This window comes from Cygnus atratus, chromosome 8 (assembly GCF_013377495.2).
Source record: "Cygnus atratus isolate AKBS03 ecotype Queensland, Australia chromosome 8, CAtr_DNAZoo_HiC_assembly, whole genome shotgun sequence".
In the NCBI taxonomy this organism is placed as follows: domain Eukaryota; kingdom Metazoa; phylum Chordata; class Aves; order Anseriformes; family Anatidae; genus Cygnus; species Cygnus atratus.
The window spans coordinates 1,129,480-1,144,758 of NC_066369.1; the positions used below are offsets into that span (position 1 = coordinate 1,129,480).

The window sequence follows — 15,279 nt, forward strand, 5'->3', positions numbered from 1 at the left end:
ACAGAAAGGGGAAATAGCTGGTATATTTCCATAACTAAATATCTGCAAGGAACTAGACTAAATCAGAACTCACACAGTAGCTGTCTGCCCATTGTCTTTCCTCTTTCTAGTACACAGGTCAGACCCAACTGCAGTTCCTGTTTTCCTTTGAAGACAGCTACTCCTTCTGTAACACCAGTTATGAAAAAAGAAAATTAGAAAGAAAATGAGAGAACATTGTAAGTTAGGAGGGAGCATTCATTTGTGAAAGTGTACTTTTGTCTTTGCCAGTTTTCAATATCTAGAAACATAGTGCTGCAGCTATGTGGTCCTGTCTAAGCTTTGGAAGAGTGTTCTCATACAGAGATTTTTTTAAAAAATAATTTATGAAAGCAACTTCATTACCATCTATCTCAGGTAATCATTTCCTGTTTGTGCAATCTCTAGAAAACATTCTAGATTCTGAAGTTTCTTGCTTGACCTGTGTAACTACGTTAATGGCAAGCAAACTCCCTCTTACTTAAAGGAGTATGACTCTGCCAGTGTTATTCAGTAGGCTTATGTTTGGCTTATGAGCTAAACAAGAAGGTAGCAGCACCTTGATGACTACCATGTTCTAGGCCTTGTCCTAATGTTGATTCCATACAAAGAAAGAAGGAAATGGGTAACCTCATTGTGTTTCTTTGCAGAAAACAGAGAAACTGATTCACTTATGTCCTGTGATTTTTTTTCAGGTGGAAATAATGTTTTGTGTTTACAGTATTTTTCAGGTACAGGCATGATTTATAGTATCTCTTACTGTCTTTCAGGAATCTCGTGCAAACCGTTTGGCAGAAGAACTGGGTGCTGCCAAAGTTCGTGAAGCTCAGCTAGAAGTACAAATGCAATCTGAGATAAACAGGCTTTCTGCAGAAATATGTTCATTAAAGATGCTTGTCAGAGAGAGGTAAGCACTAGAACTGAAATTGCTCCTGCCATTTTGATTATGTTGTCTTTGTTATTCCTTGTCTCGGAATAAGACATCCGAGAAGTCTTCTATCACTGAAGGTATTTGATCTGTGTTCTCGAGCATGGGGGCTTGGCTGTGTCCCACCTGGATATGAAGGTTCTTTCACTGCAGATTGAAGCAGTGTCAGTTCTTCCACCTTGACTTCTGTTAAAGGAGATGATTTAGAACAGTCAAGGACTGGACAAGAAAGGATCTCCTACCTAGTGCCTGAACAAATGCTGACTAAACGCTTCCTTCCCAGACAAAAAAAGTAGTCTGTTAAAAGAATACACATACACCTTCTTTTGAAGCAGTAGCCGATAGGCTTAGTCAGAACTGCTTTCAATCAACCACTTTTATTTGGACAGGGAGAAGGTAGGAGCCTCAAAGGCCATTTATGGCTTCTGGGTTTTTATGCATCAACTAGATTTCAAAGGTACCAGATCCTTGAGGAAGTATCTAGTTGTGTATGGAGTTACCTTCTAAAAATATAAGATCCACATTTAATCAAAAATAAATTCATATATGCAGGGATTATCCTCATGTCATGAAATGGCTAAATCCTAAAAGAATGAATCCAGTGTATTACTGGACTCTTCAGACTCTCAGTGAGAATGATATAAATGCAATCAAGGATAGTTTCTTGTGATAATGTTGTGTCTTTCTCAAAGAAGTACACCTGGACAAAATGCTACACCAAATTAAAGTTGCAAAAATAAAAGTCAGAAGAAAATGGCAATCCAAAGATGTAAGATAAATAGTCTATGAAGCTCATAACTCTAATGAGATTCTCTCTACTGTTTACCATTTATGCTGGGAAATGTTCTTTTTTTTTTTTTTTTAAGAAACATTCTGTATAAAAAATGAGTACATTACAGAGGTTCTAGCTCCATTCAGAATATTATGTGGTTGCTTCTGTGTTTGAAAATGGTGTCTGTCATAATATCATGTAAGAGAAATCTTTCTACTTCAGTGATGTTTATGGCAGACTCACTGACCAATCTTCTACCTTTGTGCAAGTTCTAAAATGTCAATTACTAATGTATCTGGGGAAAGCGGTGGGGGTGGGTGTTAAGAGGGATGGTTATAGCCTCTCTCATTCTTAATACACAACTTTTCCTGCCTGTTACAGTGCAGGTTATAAATTGTTATCTGATTGTTTCCTTGCTGGATTGATTTCTCTCCTGGTCCACTCTTGCCCTTTTGAGATTCATAAAATAACCAGGGCACAGATTTTTCGGTTGACTCATTTTGTTTTTGCTTTGCTTTAATCTGCGTTGAAGATCTTGTTACAACAGCACTCTCTGGGAAGTTGAAGTAACTTTCTTTTATTAAAAAGAAAAAGATTTGACTTAATTTACAATGGTAGATGACTCTTATGACAAATTAACTTCTGTGGCCAAATTTCTTACTGAAGTGAGAAATAAAATTTTGTTAATAACGATAATTGAAGTAAGAAAAAAATTAAGTACTTTTTTTCTTCCTTAAATGTAAGTCTTTAACTTTTACAATGTTTTTGGCATATTTCTTAAACTTGAGAAGTGTGCTCATCCGAACGACCAAGCAAAAAGGCAGATACCAACACAACACCAAAAATTTGGTTCTTATCATCTAAGTGGACAGTTGCAACAGATGAAGCGAGATTTAGAAGAGGCTCAAGATACTGTTACTAATCTGCAACAACAACTTCAGGTTAGAGATGAAATGTTTCATGCTGCAAGTGAAGCATTGCTTGAGGTAAGTTGACTTAACTAGCCATTATGCGTAAAGCATCTAAGGCGATTTTTGCACACACAAACAATTACAGGATCTTTAACCAAGAGAATTGAACAAAGTGAATTACCCAGTTCTGGTTTTGCGTTACTTGCTTTTGCTTTATTTGTAATAATTATTGAGAAACTAGAAATAACTAAAATGCATGTAAATTTAGGCCTGTAAGGCTTAAAAAAAGTTCATCTTTCCCAGCTTCCTGTGTATTATAGAACTATAGAGGGTATTATAGAACTATAGAGGGCTTTTTTTTTGTTTTGTTATGTGAAAGACGTGGAAGGACAATAGGAGGATTCTGTGTCATCTAAGACTTGAGTGTGTCACTTAGTCCCAATCCATTTTTGTATATCTATGCCTTTAGAGCTTGATGTTTACATATATATATATATATATATATATATATATATGTATATAAAAAATTTTTTTTGCAAAAAGTGGTCTGTATAAAAGTGGTCATATAAAATGCAGAAAGCTATGAGGAAGATGAGACATCTAATACATGGTATAAATAATTAGAAGTATGTGTAATAGTCTTTCATTCATTAGCTCTAAGCTTATTATGTGCTACTTACAGATGTCTGTGTACTCCATTTATAGCATTCCCTTAAGAATAAGCATCTAGCTAATAGGGAATAGATGCAACATAATGGCTTTTATAGGTATAATTAACAGGAGCCACAGTATATTATGATGTTACCAAATATTAGACTGGCTGATATGGGCCACAGTAATGGCTATTGTAAATGTAGCTGCTGTGAATCCTGTATGAGAGCAACCATTTTGTTGATCAGCTCATACTTCTGGTTTTTTTTTTTTTTTTATAAATGTACTGCCAAATAATTAAGTCCAGAATGCAAGCCTGTTCTTAAAGGAGGAGAAAAAGCCAAGCCCCTTAGAAATTAACAACAAAAAGCATACTATAACTGACCACGCATTTCTGTTTACTTTATAAAATCCAGAATATTTAACATTTATTTTAATAAGATTTTTTAAATAAGATGCTTTAATGGTAGAAATCATAGGCTTTTTTTCCTTTCACATGGTGGAAGCACTTTGATACTGTCGATATGTTTTTTAAAAACACATCATGAATTTTTAGAATCTTAAGTTGTGAGGAACTGAAACGCAATAATCCAGTTCACAGAGAAACCTTAAGCCTTACACAGTGCAGTTATTTCAAAAGACAGTACTCCTTCAAATTCTACAATTTTGTGGAGAATTTGTATATTAATATTTCTTCTCAAAATACGCTGCATAATATTTTATTACACTTCTCTTAAAACTTAACATTGCTTACAAATTTTTTAACATTTATTTATTTTGAAAGCAAATGCACTTCGGTTGACAGAACAGTAAACAGGAATGCAATAATAACTTAAGTCTAGGAGGCAGAATTCGAGAAAGAAGCCATGGACTTGAGACCTGCACATAGTTCGCTTAATTTGTTAAGACAGATCTTCAAAATAAAAAGTAACATCTTAGTGCAAAAGGATTTAGATAGGGTAAATTGAACTCGGAAGTTTGAAGTTTCTGATCAAAGATATTTTGTTGCAGGGGCAAGAACTATGAAGGAAGAAATGTTGGCTATTGGACAAGCAGTAACCCACGAATGCTGTTGCTGGCAACATAATAGTGCATTCAAAGAGGAAAGTTTAACGTTGTGTTTGTAAATTATGAATGTATTTTTACTGATGCAAAAGCCTATCTTGCTTTTTCCAATGGTTTTTGAGATTATTGCCTTAAAAATTGACTTATTTTATTTTTCAGAAATAAATTTTATTTTTAAGTAACTTGAATTGTAGGAATTAAATTTCACCTCTAGTGTCATGTCGTCCCCTCTTCCCCCCTAGGATTTAAAATGATGTAGGTGTGTGGCACATCTATTAAGAGCAAAATGGTATTATCTTTCTATCAGTTTTTCTTTGGGAATAGTTTTTTGTTGTTCATTTGTTTGTCTTAAGATACTGTCCCTGTAACATTTTATGTTTATTAGAATGAACCTGTGTGTAAGACATTTTAGGTCACTGATTTGGTCATTAATAGATGCTGGGAAAATCTGTGTGCTTCACTCCAACCAGTGTCTTTCAGATGCAGAGATGTGTGGGACGGGGCCATAAGGCTTGACTGTTTCTTTACAAACTAAAACAGTTTTCCAGAAGTATTACACAATTTAGTATAAATGGCTAGTGACCACAGTCTTTAGCGCTTATATTACATAAGTGCCAGAAACTGCAAATATGAGAGGCATAAATGTGAGTCTGATTAATGCAAGCATGATTTATGCGCATTAAGATATGAGATTGGTAGTTCAGAATATCCAGTTAGCAATGGCATTTAATGTAGAGCAGAGAAGAACAAAAATTAATGTAAGGCTTAAGCCTGAATGAGGTGTTTAGTGTTTTAAGAGTGCATCTCAGACAGAAAACAAAACAAAACAAAAAAAACTGTTGTATTTCAGAAACTCTGCAGGTGGAGGTGTGCTAACCTCCTTGGTAGCAGGTAGGTTAGTTTAACTAGTTATTCAAACATGCTCCAAGTCCAAATATTCTACTTCCAGTGGTTATACAAAATCAGGCACACACTTTGCAGCTGTTGTTAAGTTCAAGATACACTCATATGAAGTATATATTTCTGCAGTTTCAGTGTATTTATTTTTCTATTATAAAAATTATAATGTAGCAAAAACTGCTGTTTACTTGGGGAAATTACTGTATGACGTATTTCAGAACAAGCTATCTGCTCCTCTACATAACACTAAATTAAAACCAGTAAAATTAATTTGACGAGCATAATTGAAAAAATATTATTTTTTTTCCTCTTGTTAAGCAGATCAGTTTGCCTTCAGGCTAGAAATCTGTGCATCAAACTTCAGACTGGTCTTTTGAAGCAAAGGAACATTAAAGCCCTTCAAACCAAGATTTCAAGGGGAAAATATATCCTATCTGTAATTACAGTTGCATCACCACACTAGTGGAATTCCACTAACGTAGTATTGCATGAAGCCTTGCTTGCCCCTCCTACATGCACTAAATATAAATGTGCATGAGCAGCAATAGGAATTTGCCTAATGGCTGAATCAGCTACACAGCATTTGCGGTAAAATCATGTATCTGAATACTAACTTCTTTGGTAAAGCCCTGGGTCAAACCTGGTAAATAAGTAGAAACATAATTAAAATTTCCCATTAACTTTAGATGTTGTGTTGTGTTTAGATGTTGTGTCGCAGGTCTGAGAGGTTAATGATTTCATTTGTTTTACTGTCAACATTAGTTTGTCTGGAAAGCTAACATCATTTCAGTGAAGCATTTCTGTAGAGTTCTACTCTTTTGAGTTACTAACTAGTTTACATCTACACAAATCCTGGAAAACTAAGTTAATTCTTCTGAACTGTATTGTATTAACATGGGGTTATTGTCTCTTGGAAAACTTTTTTCTTTCAACTTGTCAGCTGGAGAATAGAAAACGTTCAAAGACTTCACTGATTGCAAGGATATAGTGAAGCTGGTCAGTTTAGTGTCTTTCTAGTTGTTCTTCACTGCTAGCATGCTTGCTCACTTTCCCCCTTCTTGTATGGGAACAGTGCCAAAAATAAATGTGAGAAATCTGTCTAAATAACTTGTCTCCTTCCAAATCGACAGCATACTTTTCAGTTTACTTTTTCTATAAAGCCCGTTAGGACTTTTAGTTACAAACATGTCTATAGTAATAAGATATCAGGGAATAAATTCAAGCGCTGCTCTATTTCAAAAGGATGTGGAGGGTGCTGTAAGCATTGAAATTCTGAACACCTTTAGCAAAGGGATCGTATTTTGGGTATTTGTCATTAGTGTTGAGTCCAGCACTCACATCAGAGACTGGTTGTCTCTAGTGGCAGTTGTAATTGTGGCAAAGCTTTTTCTTCCAGTAATGTGCAAAATGATTATTTTACTATTTAAAAAATCATATGTAGTTTACAAATGTCTCATTTCAAAGACTAATCAAGTTTTATATTAAATATTGTCCATATTGGTAATGCAGATTATAAGCTCATGTAGGAGCATCTGTTTCTGTTTTTGTCTAGTTGGAGATTATCCCTTAATCATGCAGGGTCCAGGTGTGCATTTTGGGATTTGTTGACTCAGGAAAGCTGCAGATTGCATTAAAGGCCAGTGACATTATACTGTAGCTGCATTTAGGTTGTTGTGCCTCTGAGCAAGAACTCTTGCTTGAACCACACAGTGAAAAGGATGGCAAAAAGAAATGTCCTCATTACAGGTTGCTCCTCAGGAATTGGACTGGCCTTAGCTGTAAAAATGGCAAAAGATGAACAGAAAAGATTTAAAGGTAACAATATTTCTGTTATTTATCTTTATTTATATATATGTGTACGTTCTTCAATGCAATATTCTCTTCCCTCCCTCCATGATTTATCAGAGCTGACTGTATTCAATCTGGTGATTGCTTCCCGTTTAACCCCCTTCTACCATGCAAGAAAATGCAATACAGTGAAAATAGACTGCTTCCTCTAAGCAGATGGTATTTCTGTACCTGTATCAAAGCTGAACACCTACTTGAACTGATTACAAAATTAGATTACAAAAAGCCCCACCATAAATAGTTGAAAATGTCTGCAGTGTACTGCCTGGATATGCATTCACACAGTTAACTTTGCTTCTAGCTACTAAATTTTGTTGAATGAAGCATGCATGCCAATTGGAAGACCAACAAAATTAATTTAGGAAAAGAATTCTAAATTTACATTTTTTCCCTGAAGTGTGATTCATTATTCCAATGCTGTGCACCCATAAAAGTGTGAGAAAAGGACTGGGATTTCTTTCTGCTGCAAAATGGGATATTTGCTATGACTGAAAATGGATGGCAAAGTAAATACAGCAATCTGTAGAAAATCAGTTTCTCAAGCTTATTCTTACGGTATTTTACTGCCAAGTGGCTGGATGCAGATTCATAGTTTTTTGGGTAATTAGGGCATAAGAACGGTAAAACTAATTTCAAATTTGAGAAGTAGGTTGCACAAATGAACATTTTTTGCAATCTGAGGAACTAGATGTCTTCCACTTTTTTTTTTTTAATAAAGTTATGGTATTTCTGCTAAACATGTTGGCAGTGCTTTTAAAAAAAAAAAAATCTGTATTCCAATATTGTGTTTGGATATTAAAAATGACTCAGCAGCCTGACTTGGTACCCATTGCTTTAAATTTTGCTGATAGTAGTGTCTTCTCATGCCGCATGTTTTACATTGCGCATACTGGTTTAATTCTTCTTTTAGATTCCTTGAAGGTTTCAGAACGAGATTCTGGAAAAATAGTGTCATATGCATTGAAAATAAGTTCTTTCTACTTCGAGTTTTTAACTGGGTTTTATCAATGATATTTAAGATATGAATGAAAAAAATATTGTTTAATATGTCTCTAACACTACCACAGAAAAGGTTTTATTTGTGACTAACTATTGCTTCTGACGTGTTGCAGTGTACGCCACAATGCGGAATCTGGCCAAGAAGGAGGCACTTGAGGAAGCTGCAGGTCGCAGGCTGGGCAAAACCCTGGAAATAAAACAACTGGATGTCTGCGATGAACAGTCCATTAAAACTTGTGTGAATAGTATCCCTGACAGAAGGATTGATGTCCTAGGCAAGTACAAGATGTGTATGCTGTGAACAGATAAGTTTTCTGTTTATCGTCTCTTCAAATACTCTGGAGAAGTTTCATTAGTGTATTTTTTTTAAATGATCAAATTAATAATAATTGCCTAATTTATTCATGATTCTTAAGGCTTTGTGCAGACGTGGATTAAATCTCACTGTGCTTCTCTTAAGCAGGGAAGCTTGTTTCTCCTATTTACAAAGGAGAAACTTGATCACAGAAAAGAAATGTCTTGGATAAGATGATGCAGTTTTTTAGTAAGTGTGAGAATAGGACTTTTGCCTAAATCTGTGTCTTCATGTACAACTTTCTGCCCTATAGATGAAGCACAGCTCTGTTTATAATAAAGTAGTGTTATAATAATAGTGTTGTCTACTAAGAAAGCAATAGCACTTGGTAATTAGCAAGTAAAAGAACAAATGCAGAGTAAGAGTACTTTAATTTTTTATTGAGAATTATAGTTCTACTGTGCAAATCATTTAGCAAGAAATTTTCTTGTACTGTTTTGCTAAAAATAAATAGTAATAGAAGAAAGATGCTTATATTCTCAGCAATGAAATCTCTAGGAGAAAATCAAGGACCTGTCTTCATTTTGAGAACTCATTAAAGAACTGTTTAAGAAAATTTGTCTGCAGTCTGTATTATGCTCCAATTTGACACGGTAGTTTTATTGCAGCATGCCAGTTTTATCAGTCATTCCCCACTTATAAACACCTAGGAGACACATGCACACACACAAAAAACAAACAAGTTTCTTTTGAAGACGTGAATTTTTAAAGCAAAGAAAAACCTAAAAGGCATACTAAAATATGGCCTAGTTTAGCACCTTTTGGAATAGATTGAAGTCTTGTATTCATTGATATGGGCATTGACTGGAGCCTCTAACTTATGCTACTGAATGATGAACACATAATGATGATTCTTGGCTCATTTTCCTGTAATCCTTTTCTAATTTAAAGAAAAAGGACTGATCAGAAATAAATTGGTTAAAATGCAAAATATCAGGTAATTGGATTTTTTAATTGAATTAAAACCATAATTAATCAAAAAATAAAAATAGAGAAGTGTATTTGCAGAGCTTGACTAACACAATAATATCTTTTGTGTTTTAATCCTTTCTCTAAGGATTATTTAATCCCTAATCCTTATTTTACTTCTAAATGCTTTCCAGTAAAGATAAGCTAATGTTTAGGGATGTTATTGGTCACTGTTGTCTTCCATTTTGTGCAGTTAGCAATGCTGGAATGGGGCTTATTGGACCAATTGAATGTCAGACCATTGATGAAATGAAAATGGTGATGGATACCAACTTCTTTGGACTGGTTCGACTCCTGAAGGAGATTTTGCCTGACATGAAGAGGAGAAAGAGCGGGCATATAGTTATAATAAGCAGTGTTATGGGAATACAAGGCAAAGTGGTTTTTTTCTTTGTTTAATCTAAAAGTTCAGTATGTACAATCTAGAGCACACCTTTTTTTTTTTTTTTCCCCCCAAAAAATGTAGGAGTTAGCATATCTATTTATTGAGCTCTGTAATGCTAAAACTCCAGGAAGCATAGCATTTAGATCTGGTGTTTTATGTAACCCAGTAGTATGTTACTATGCACAACTACTCTCAAGATATTTTAACAACAAAAGCTGTGGAGTGAATTCTTTTTTCATGGGAGTAAGGCTATCAGTTTTAACTCACATTCTATTTTTTATTTTATTATTATTATTTTAATTACTAGAGATTACCTGGAAAACAGGATTTAGTAATATTACTTTTCACTTTCCTGTTGGAAAGGATTATGGGGACAGGCAAACACACTTGCTATGCTGTGTTAATGGGACAAACTCCAGTCATGTCCTGGACAACTGTACCATCTTTGGTAAAGTTTCCCCTCATAAAGTTTCACAGAGCTAATTCTAGCAAAAAAGTGATGTTTCTACCGTTCCCTCTGGTTTGACTATATTTGTTTCAATTACTAAGGCACTGGCATTGATCTTAACCTGGATTATTCTGGTGAGCAGGTGTCCTAAAGCAAACTGCAAGTGTGGTTATTGGATTGCTGTACTGCCTTTTCCAAGTCATAGAATGGCTCAGATTGGAAGGGACCTTAAAGACCATTTAAGAGACACCTCCCTCTGGATGAGGTTACTCAGGGCCCCATCCAACCTGGTCTTGAACACCTCCAGAGATGGAGCATCCGCAGCTTCTCTGGACAACCTGTTCCAGGGCCTCACCACCCTCTGAGTGAAGAATTTCCTCTTGACCTCTAATTTAAATCTCCCCTCTTTTAGTTTAAAACCATTCCCCCTTGTCCTGTCATTATCTGACTGAGCAAAAAGTTGCTCTCCATCTTTTTTATAAGCTCCCTTTAAACATTGAAAAGCTGCAGTAAGGTCACTCTGGAGCCTTCTCCAGGCTGAACATCTCCAGGTCGCAGCCTGTCCCCATAGGAGAGGTGCTCCAGTCCCCTGATCAACTCCATGGCCCTAAGCCCCTCAGATGCAAGATGGATCTCTTGCATAATCAAATCTGCTCAGTTTCTGTGTTTATCTCTAGCCTGCTCAAAGTCTTGTTGATAAATAGTGCAGGTGGTATTGTATGTATATACACTTATCCAGTAGACTACAGAATATTTAATAGCAGCCAGAGAGATCACAGTATCGGCTAGAAAGAGGAAAAGCATTAGGTTAGTCAAGCATGCTTTAGCATGAGGAATTTTGAGAACATATGCAAAAACAAACAAACAACCCAGCAGTATTTAATACTACTTAACTACTCATAATATTAAACTACTATTACTTATGAACTGTCTCATTAGACCAGTATCCACAAGGATTTTCTTAATGTATTTTCCCAGAATTTCTACAGTCTTGCTAGGAAAACAAGTGTTAAAACTAAACTACTTGCATGTTGAATATGATCGCATTCTCAGGCTGTTTTATTTGTACCATCAGGTATCTTATTTAATGATGTTTATGCTGCATCAAAGTTTGCGGTGGAAGGATTTTGCGAAAGTTTAGCTATACAAGCACTCAAGTTCAAACTGCAGTAAGTATCAATCCACAGGTGTAAATTACAGTTTAGACAGTTTTAAATATATTCAGAGTTACTGCACAAATGTTTAAAGCTTCCTGCTATTTAGGAGAAACAGACTGGGAAACCCGTGGAAATCATACATCAAAAAAGGCATCGAAGTGTCCACAGTCTTCACACTACATAAGCAAGTAGTTTTGATACTAAAATAAACATCCTTATAGACAGTTAGAGGTTTTTAGGTTTGGATAAAATATACTCTATTTAATACTTCTGAAAACAGATTCTTGCATATAATATCATAGAAATAAAATTATAAAGTAAACCTGTAATATTTTCCTTTTAAAAGGATAATAGTCCTTTCTAGAGATCAAGATAAAAAAGGTCAAGGGCTCAAAGAGAGCATGTAGAAATTCATCAGAAAGGAACACAGGATGAGATTGCTATAAGGACAGGAGGTGGGAGGAAAGCAACAAGAATGCAGTACTATTTTTTAGTGTTTAAGACAGTATTTGAGAGAACGGTCCTGTTCGTTGTCTGTGGGACTTTAGTGTTTGATTTGTCACATATATTCACTTTGGTATAATTCTCCCACTGTTCTTTGAGTGAAGTCCAACAACTGTTAAACATCCCTTGCGTCTCTGTATGCTTGAGTGTTTAGCTCCTATACAGCGGGAGAAGAGACAGCTGCTGTCATGGGATTACAGAGACAAAGCTGCCTCCAAACTTTGATTTTGCATAAATCTCTGAAAAGCCTGGAGAGATTTAAAATGAGTACTGTAATAATACAAAGCAAAAACAGAAAAAAGAAGGTTTAAAAAATGTAGTGTGCAGAATGTAGTACAGGAAAAGTTCAAGGTCCAGTGTGAAGAGTGATGCAGGAGAAAAGGCAGCAGCAGTTGGAATTCTGCTGTCAAGGTCAATAGTAGATTTAGTTCTAAAGAAGAGCCTGCCCAAAATTCAACCCTACGAAGAGGTCCTATCGCAAGGAGTGTTTTATTAGAAGTTGTGACTGGGGATAATTACTGCCTGAGAGTAGAACCAGAAAAGAGCTGACCAGTATCAAAATCAATTTTTCCATATTTGGCAGCAGCCAAATCAGTCTATCAACAGCAAAATTCTCCATATTTTGTTTTATATGGTATTGTAGGGGAGTCTTGAATTATGTAATACTGACAGCTTGACAAAGAAAATCCATGTTTTTGCAACTTTCATCTACTTCTAATATTATCATGAGAAAGCTATAGAAAAATCTATGTAGGATTTTGTCCAGAGAATATATATTTTTTTAATGATCCTGAAGTTATTTTTTCTTCGTATTTCTGAAATTCTTGCGGATAAATCATCTTCAGATTGTACAGCTGTGAGACAGCAGGTAGCAACTGTATTCACTTCCATATGAATTAAGTTGCTGTGCTTCCCTGAAATTTAAGCTCTACAGATCTTCTGGTCTATGAGGATGGGTAGGAGTTTCAATAATTCAATATTCATTGAATAAATTCAATAATGTGTTATTGATGACCTTGTCAAAATACAATGTTAACATTGCTTGCTAGCACATACTCAAGACTGCAGTTCTTTAATATACTTTTTAAAGAAGTATAGAGAGGTGTGTTTCCCATGAGGAGAATAGTCCGTAACCAGTATATCTTGGCTTTTGAACAGGTTAAGTCTGATTGAACCAGGCCCAGTGATTACAGAGTTTGAAAGAAAAGTGTTTGAAGATGGTATGAAAATGGATCTTTCAGCTGCAGATGAGGAAACAGCTGAGATGTTTACTAATATTTACCTTAAAAATTACAAACAAATTTTCCAGAGCCTGGGACAAAAGTGCTGAGGATGTTGCAGAGGTAACCTACCAACAAATCTCTCCTCTTGTGTATTTTTAATTTAAGAATGCACTGGTTGGTTGGTGTTTTTTTTTTGTTTTTGTTTTTTGTAGAAGTGTTAAGATTTAATTACATGGAATTTATGTAATTTAAAATAATTTTTAAAACCTTGAGAGAATTTCAAGTTTTAAAACAAAATCAATAAGAACATTAAAAGAATGTTCGTTTTTCAATTTAAGACTACTGTGAACTGTAACTTACATGCGACTGTGGACACAGACCATCTAGTGAAGTCTGGGCTTTCTGCAGTGCTACCTTCTGTCTCTGCAGGGTTCCCACCTTTGGGAACCTTTGTTTCAAGCCTCTCCATCTCACTAACAATCCCTTCACTAATGCGAGGCTAATATGAAGTTCACTTGGCTACCCCACACCACCGAGGCATAATAGAAAATACCTGGACGTAGTTCCTGGTGTTTAGGGCTGTCTGCAGAAAGACAAGATTAGGCAAGATATGGAAGGGGATGACAATTTCAGATGCTGGCTACTAACGAGGAGCTTTAAGTGTCAGTTGAAGCTTCCCTGATCTTGCTGCAAAGTGCACTGTTCTGATCCTTTTCCAGTCAACAGTAAGAGAAAGTATCTACCTATTGTGGGCCTACAGGGATAACTTTGGAGGACTATGCAGGATACTTAAGTGTAAAGTGCTATCATCATGGTGTAGATGAACAGAAATAGGACTATGAATAAGTAAGTACTTCTGGCTTTAACGTTATTTTAAGAAAAAAATCTAATGAAATCTTCATAAAACTACATGCAGCATTTTACACAATTCTAAAACTTTATTCTTCCACTTTTCCTCTGCTTAACTGAAAACTAAATGTTTAATTTACTATTTTGATAAGGGTTCTTTAAAGATCTAATTTTTCTTTCTTGACAGCATACAGTAAAGATAATTCTTGCAGAAAACCCACCTTTTCGCCATCAGACCAACACCTTGTACACTCCGATGACAACTCTAAAATACGCAGATCCAAATGGAGATCTACCCATTGATATATTCTACAAAATGGTTTTCCATCATGACAAAATCTTCAGTGCAAGTCTTAACTTTATCAAATTGCTAAGGTGGAGAAGCAGAAAGAGCTTTGACCTGGGAAAACCCTCACAATAAGCATGAGATTGTGTAAACCGGAACATTTGTTATAGTTACTATTTTGTTAAATGTCTTCACTTATGATTTTATGTAAGCTCAAAGACATTAATCTCAATGCATTTATCTTGAACTTTAGGTTGCAGGACCTTAAAATTAAAATCCTCTTAACTATAGGTTTAGTCTGCTTAGTGCTTGCTTTTTAGAGATTTGTTTTCATGGAAACAAGCATTGACTAATTCTTAAGTATTTAATATTAAACTGTGATCCTTCACTTATTAGAATGTAACAACACAGACTGCGGTGTGTGCTGTATGTAAATTACTTACTGATTCTTAACAACAGCTTTTTTTTACTTGAGTATAGTAGTCCTTCAATCGCAGTAGCATTCTCATTCAGGAATCAAGACTGTTTACTGATATTGTACCTGCAAGTCTAATCAATCTTAAAATGTCACAATTGGCACGTTTATTATTTCGACTTATCATTTCCTTAATGCTTCCTTTGCACGTGACAGTTACCCCTACCCTTATGCGCTACGGGCAGTAAGTTCTTAAAAAGGCACCTCCGCGTGGCAGCTCATGGCGATGGGGCTGCTCAGGAGGAAGTAACGTCGGCGCATTCTCGGGGTCATTTCTCATCGGGGCGCTGTGACTTTATTTCCTGCTTACACAAAAGCCCCGCCTCGCGCGCAGCGCGGCACAGACCCAGACGCCAGGCACCACCCGGGACGCGGTACCCCCAGGGGCCCCTGGCCCAGGGAGCGCCGGGCGGGGCGCTGCGCCCCCGCCCAGCCGCGTCTCCCCGGCGCTGCCACCTCACGTGACCCCGCCTCCCGCGGCGCCGCCGCTTCCGGTGCTCGCAGGGAAGGCAGGGGAGGAGGCGGGAGGCGGGCGG

General features: G+C 36.2%; 1 protein-coding gene across 1 annotated transcript; it reads left to right on the top strand.

The window, feature by feature from the left end:
* Positions 1 to 6,438: 6,438 nt before the first annotated feature.
* LOC118243749 (retinol dehydrogenase 8-like) lies at positions 6,439 to 14,756 on the top strand. Its single transcript, XM_050712398.1, is given in 7 exon segments — positions 6,439 to 7,060; positions 8,206 to 8,371; positions 9,614 to 9,789; positions 11,325 to 11,418; positions 13,069 to 13,231; positions 13,233 to 13,253; positions 14,170 to 14,756. Coding segments are annotated over 7 exon segments (951 nt in total). The 5' UTR covers positions 6,439 to 6,963; the 3' UTR covers positions 14,404 to 14,756.
* The last annotated feature ends 523 nt before the right edge of the window (positions 14,757 to 15,279 follow it).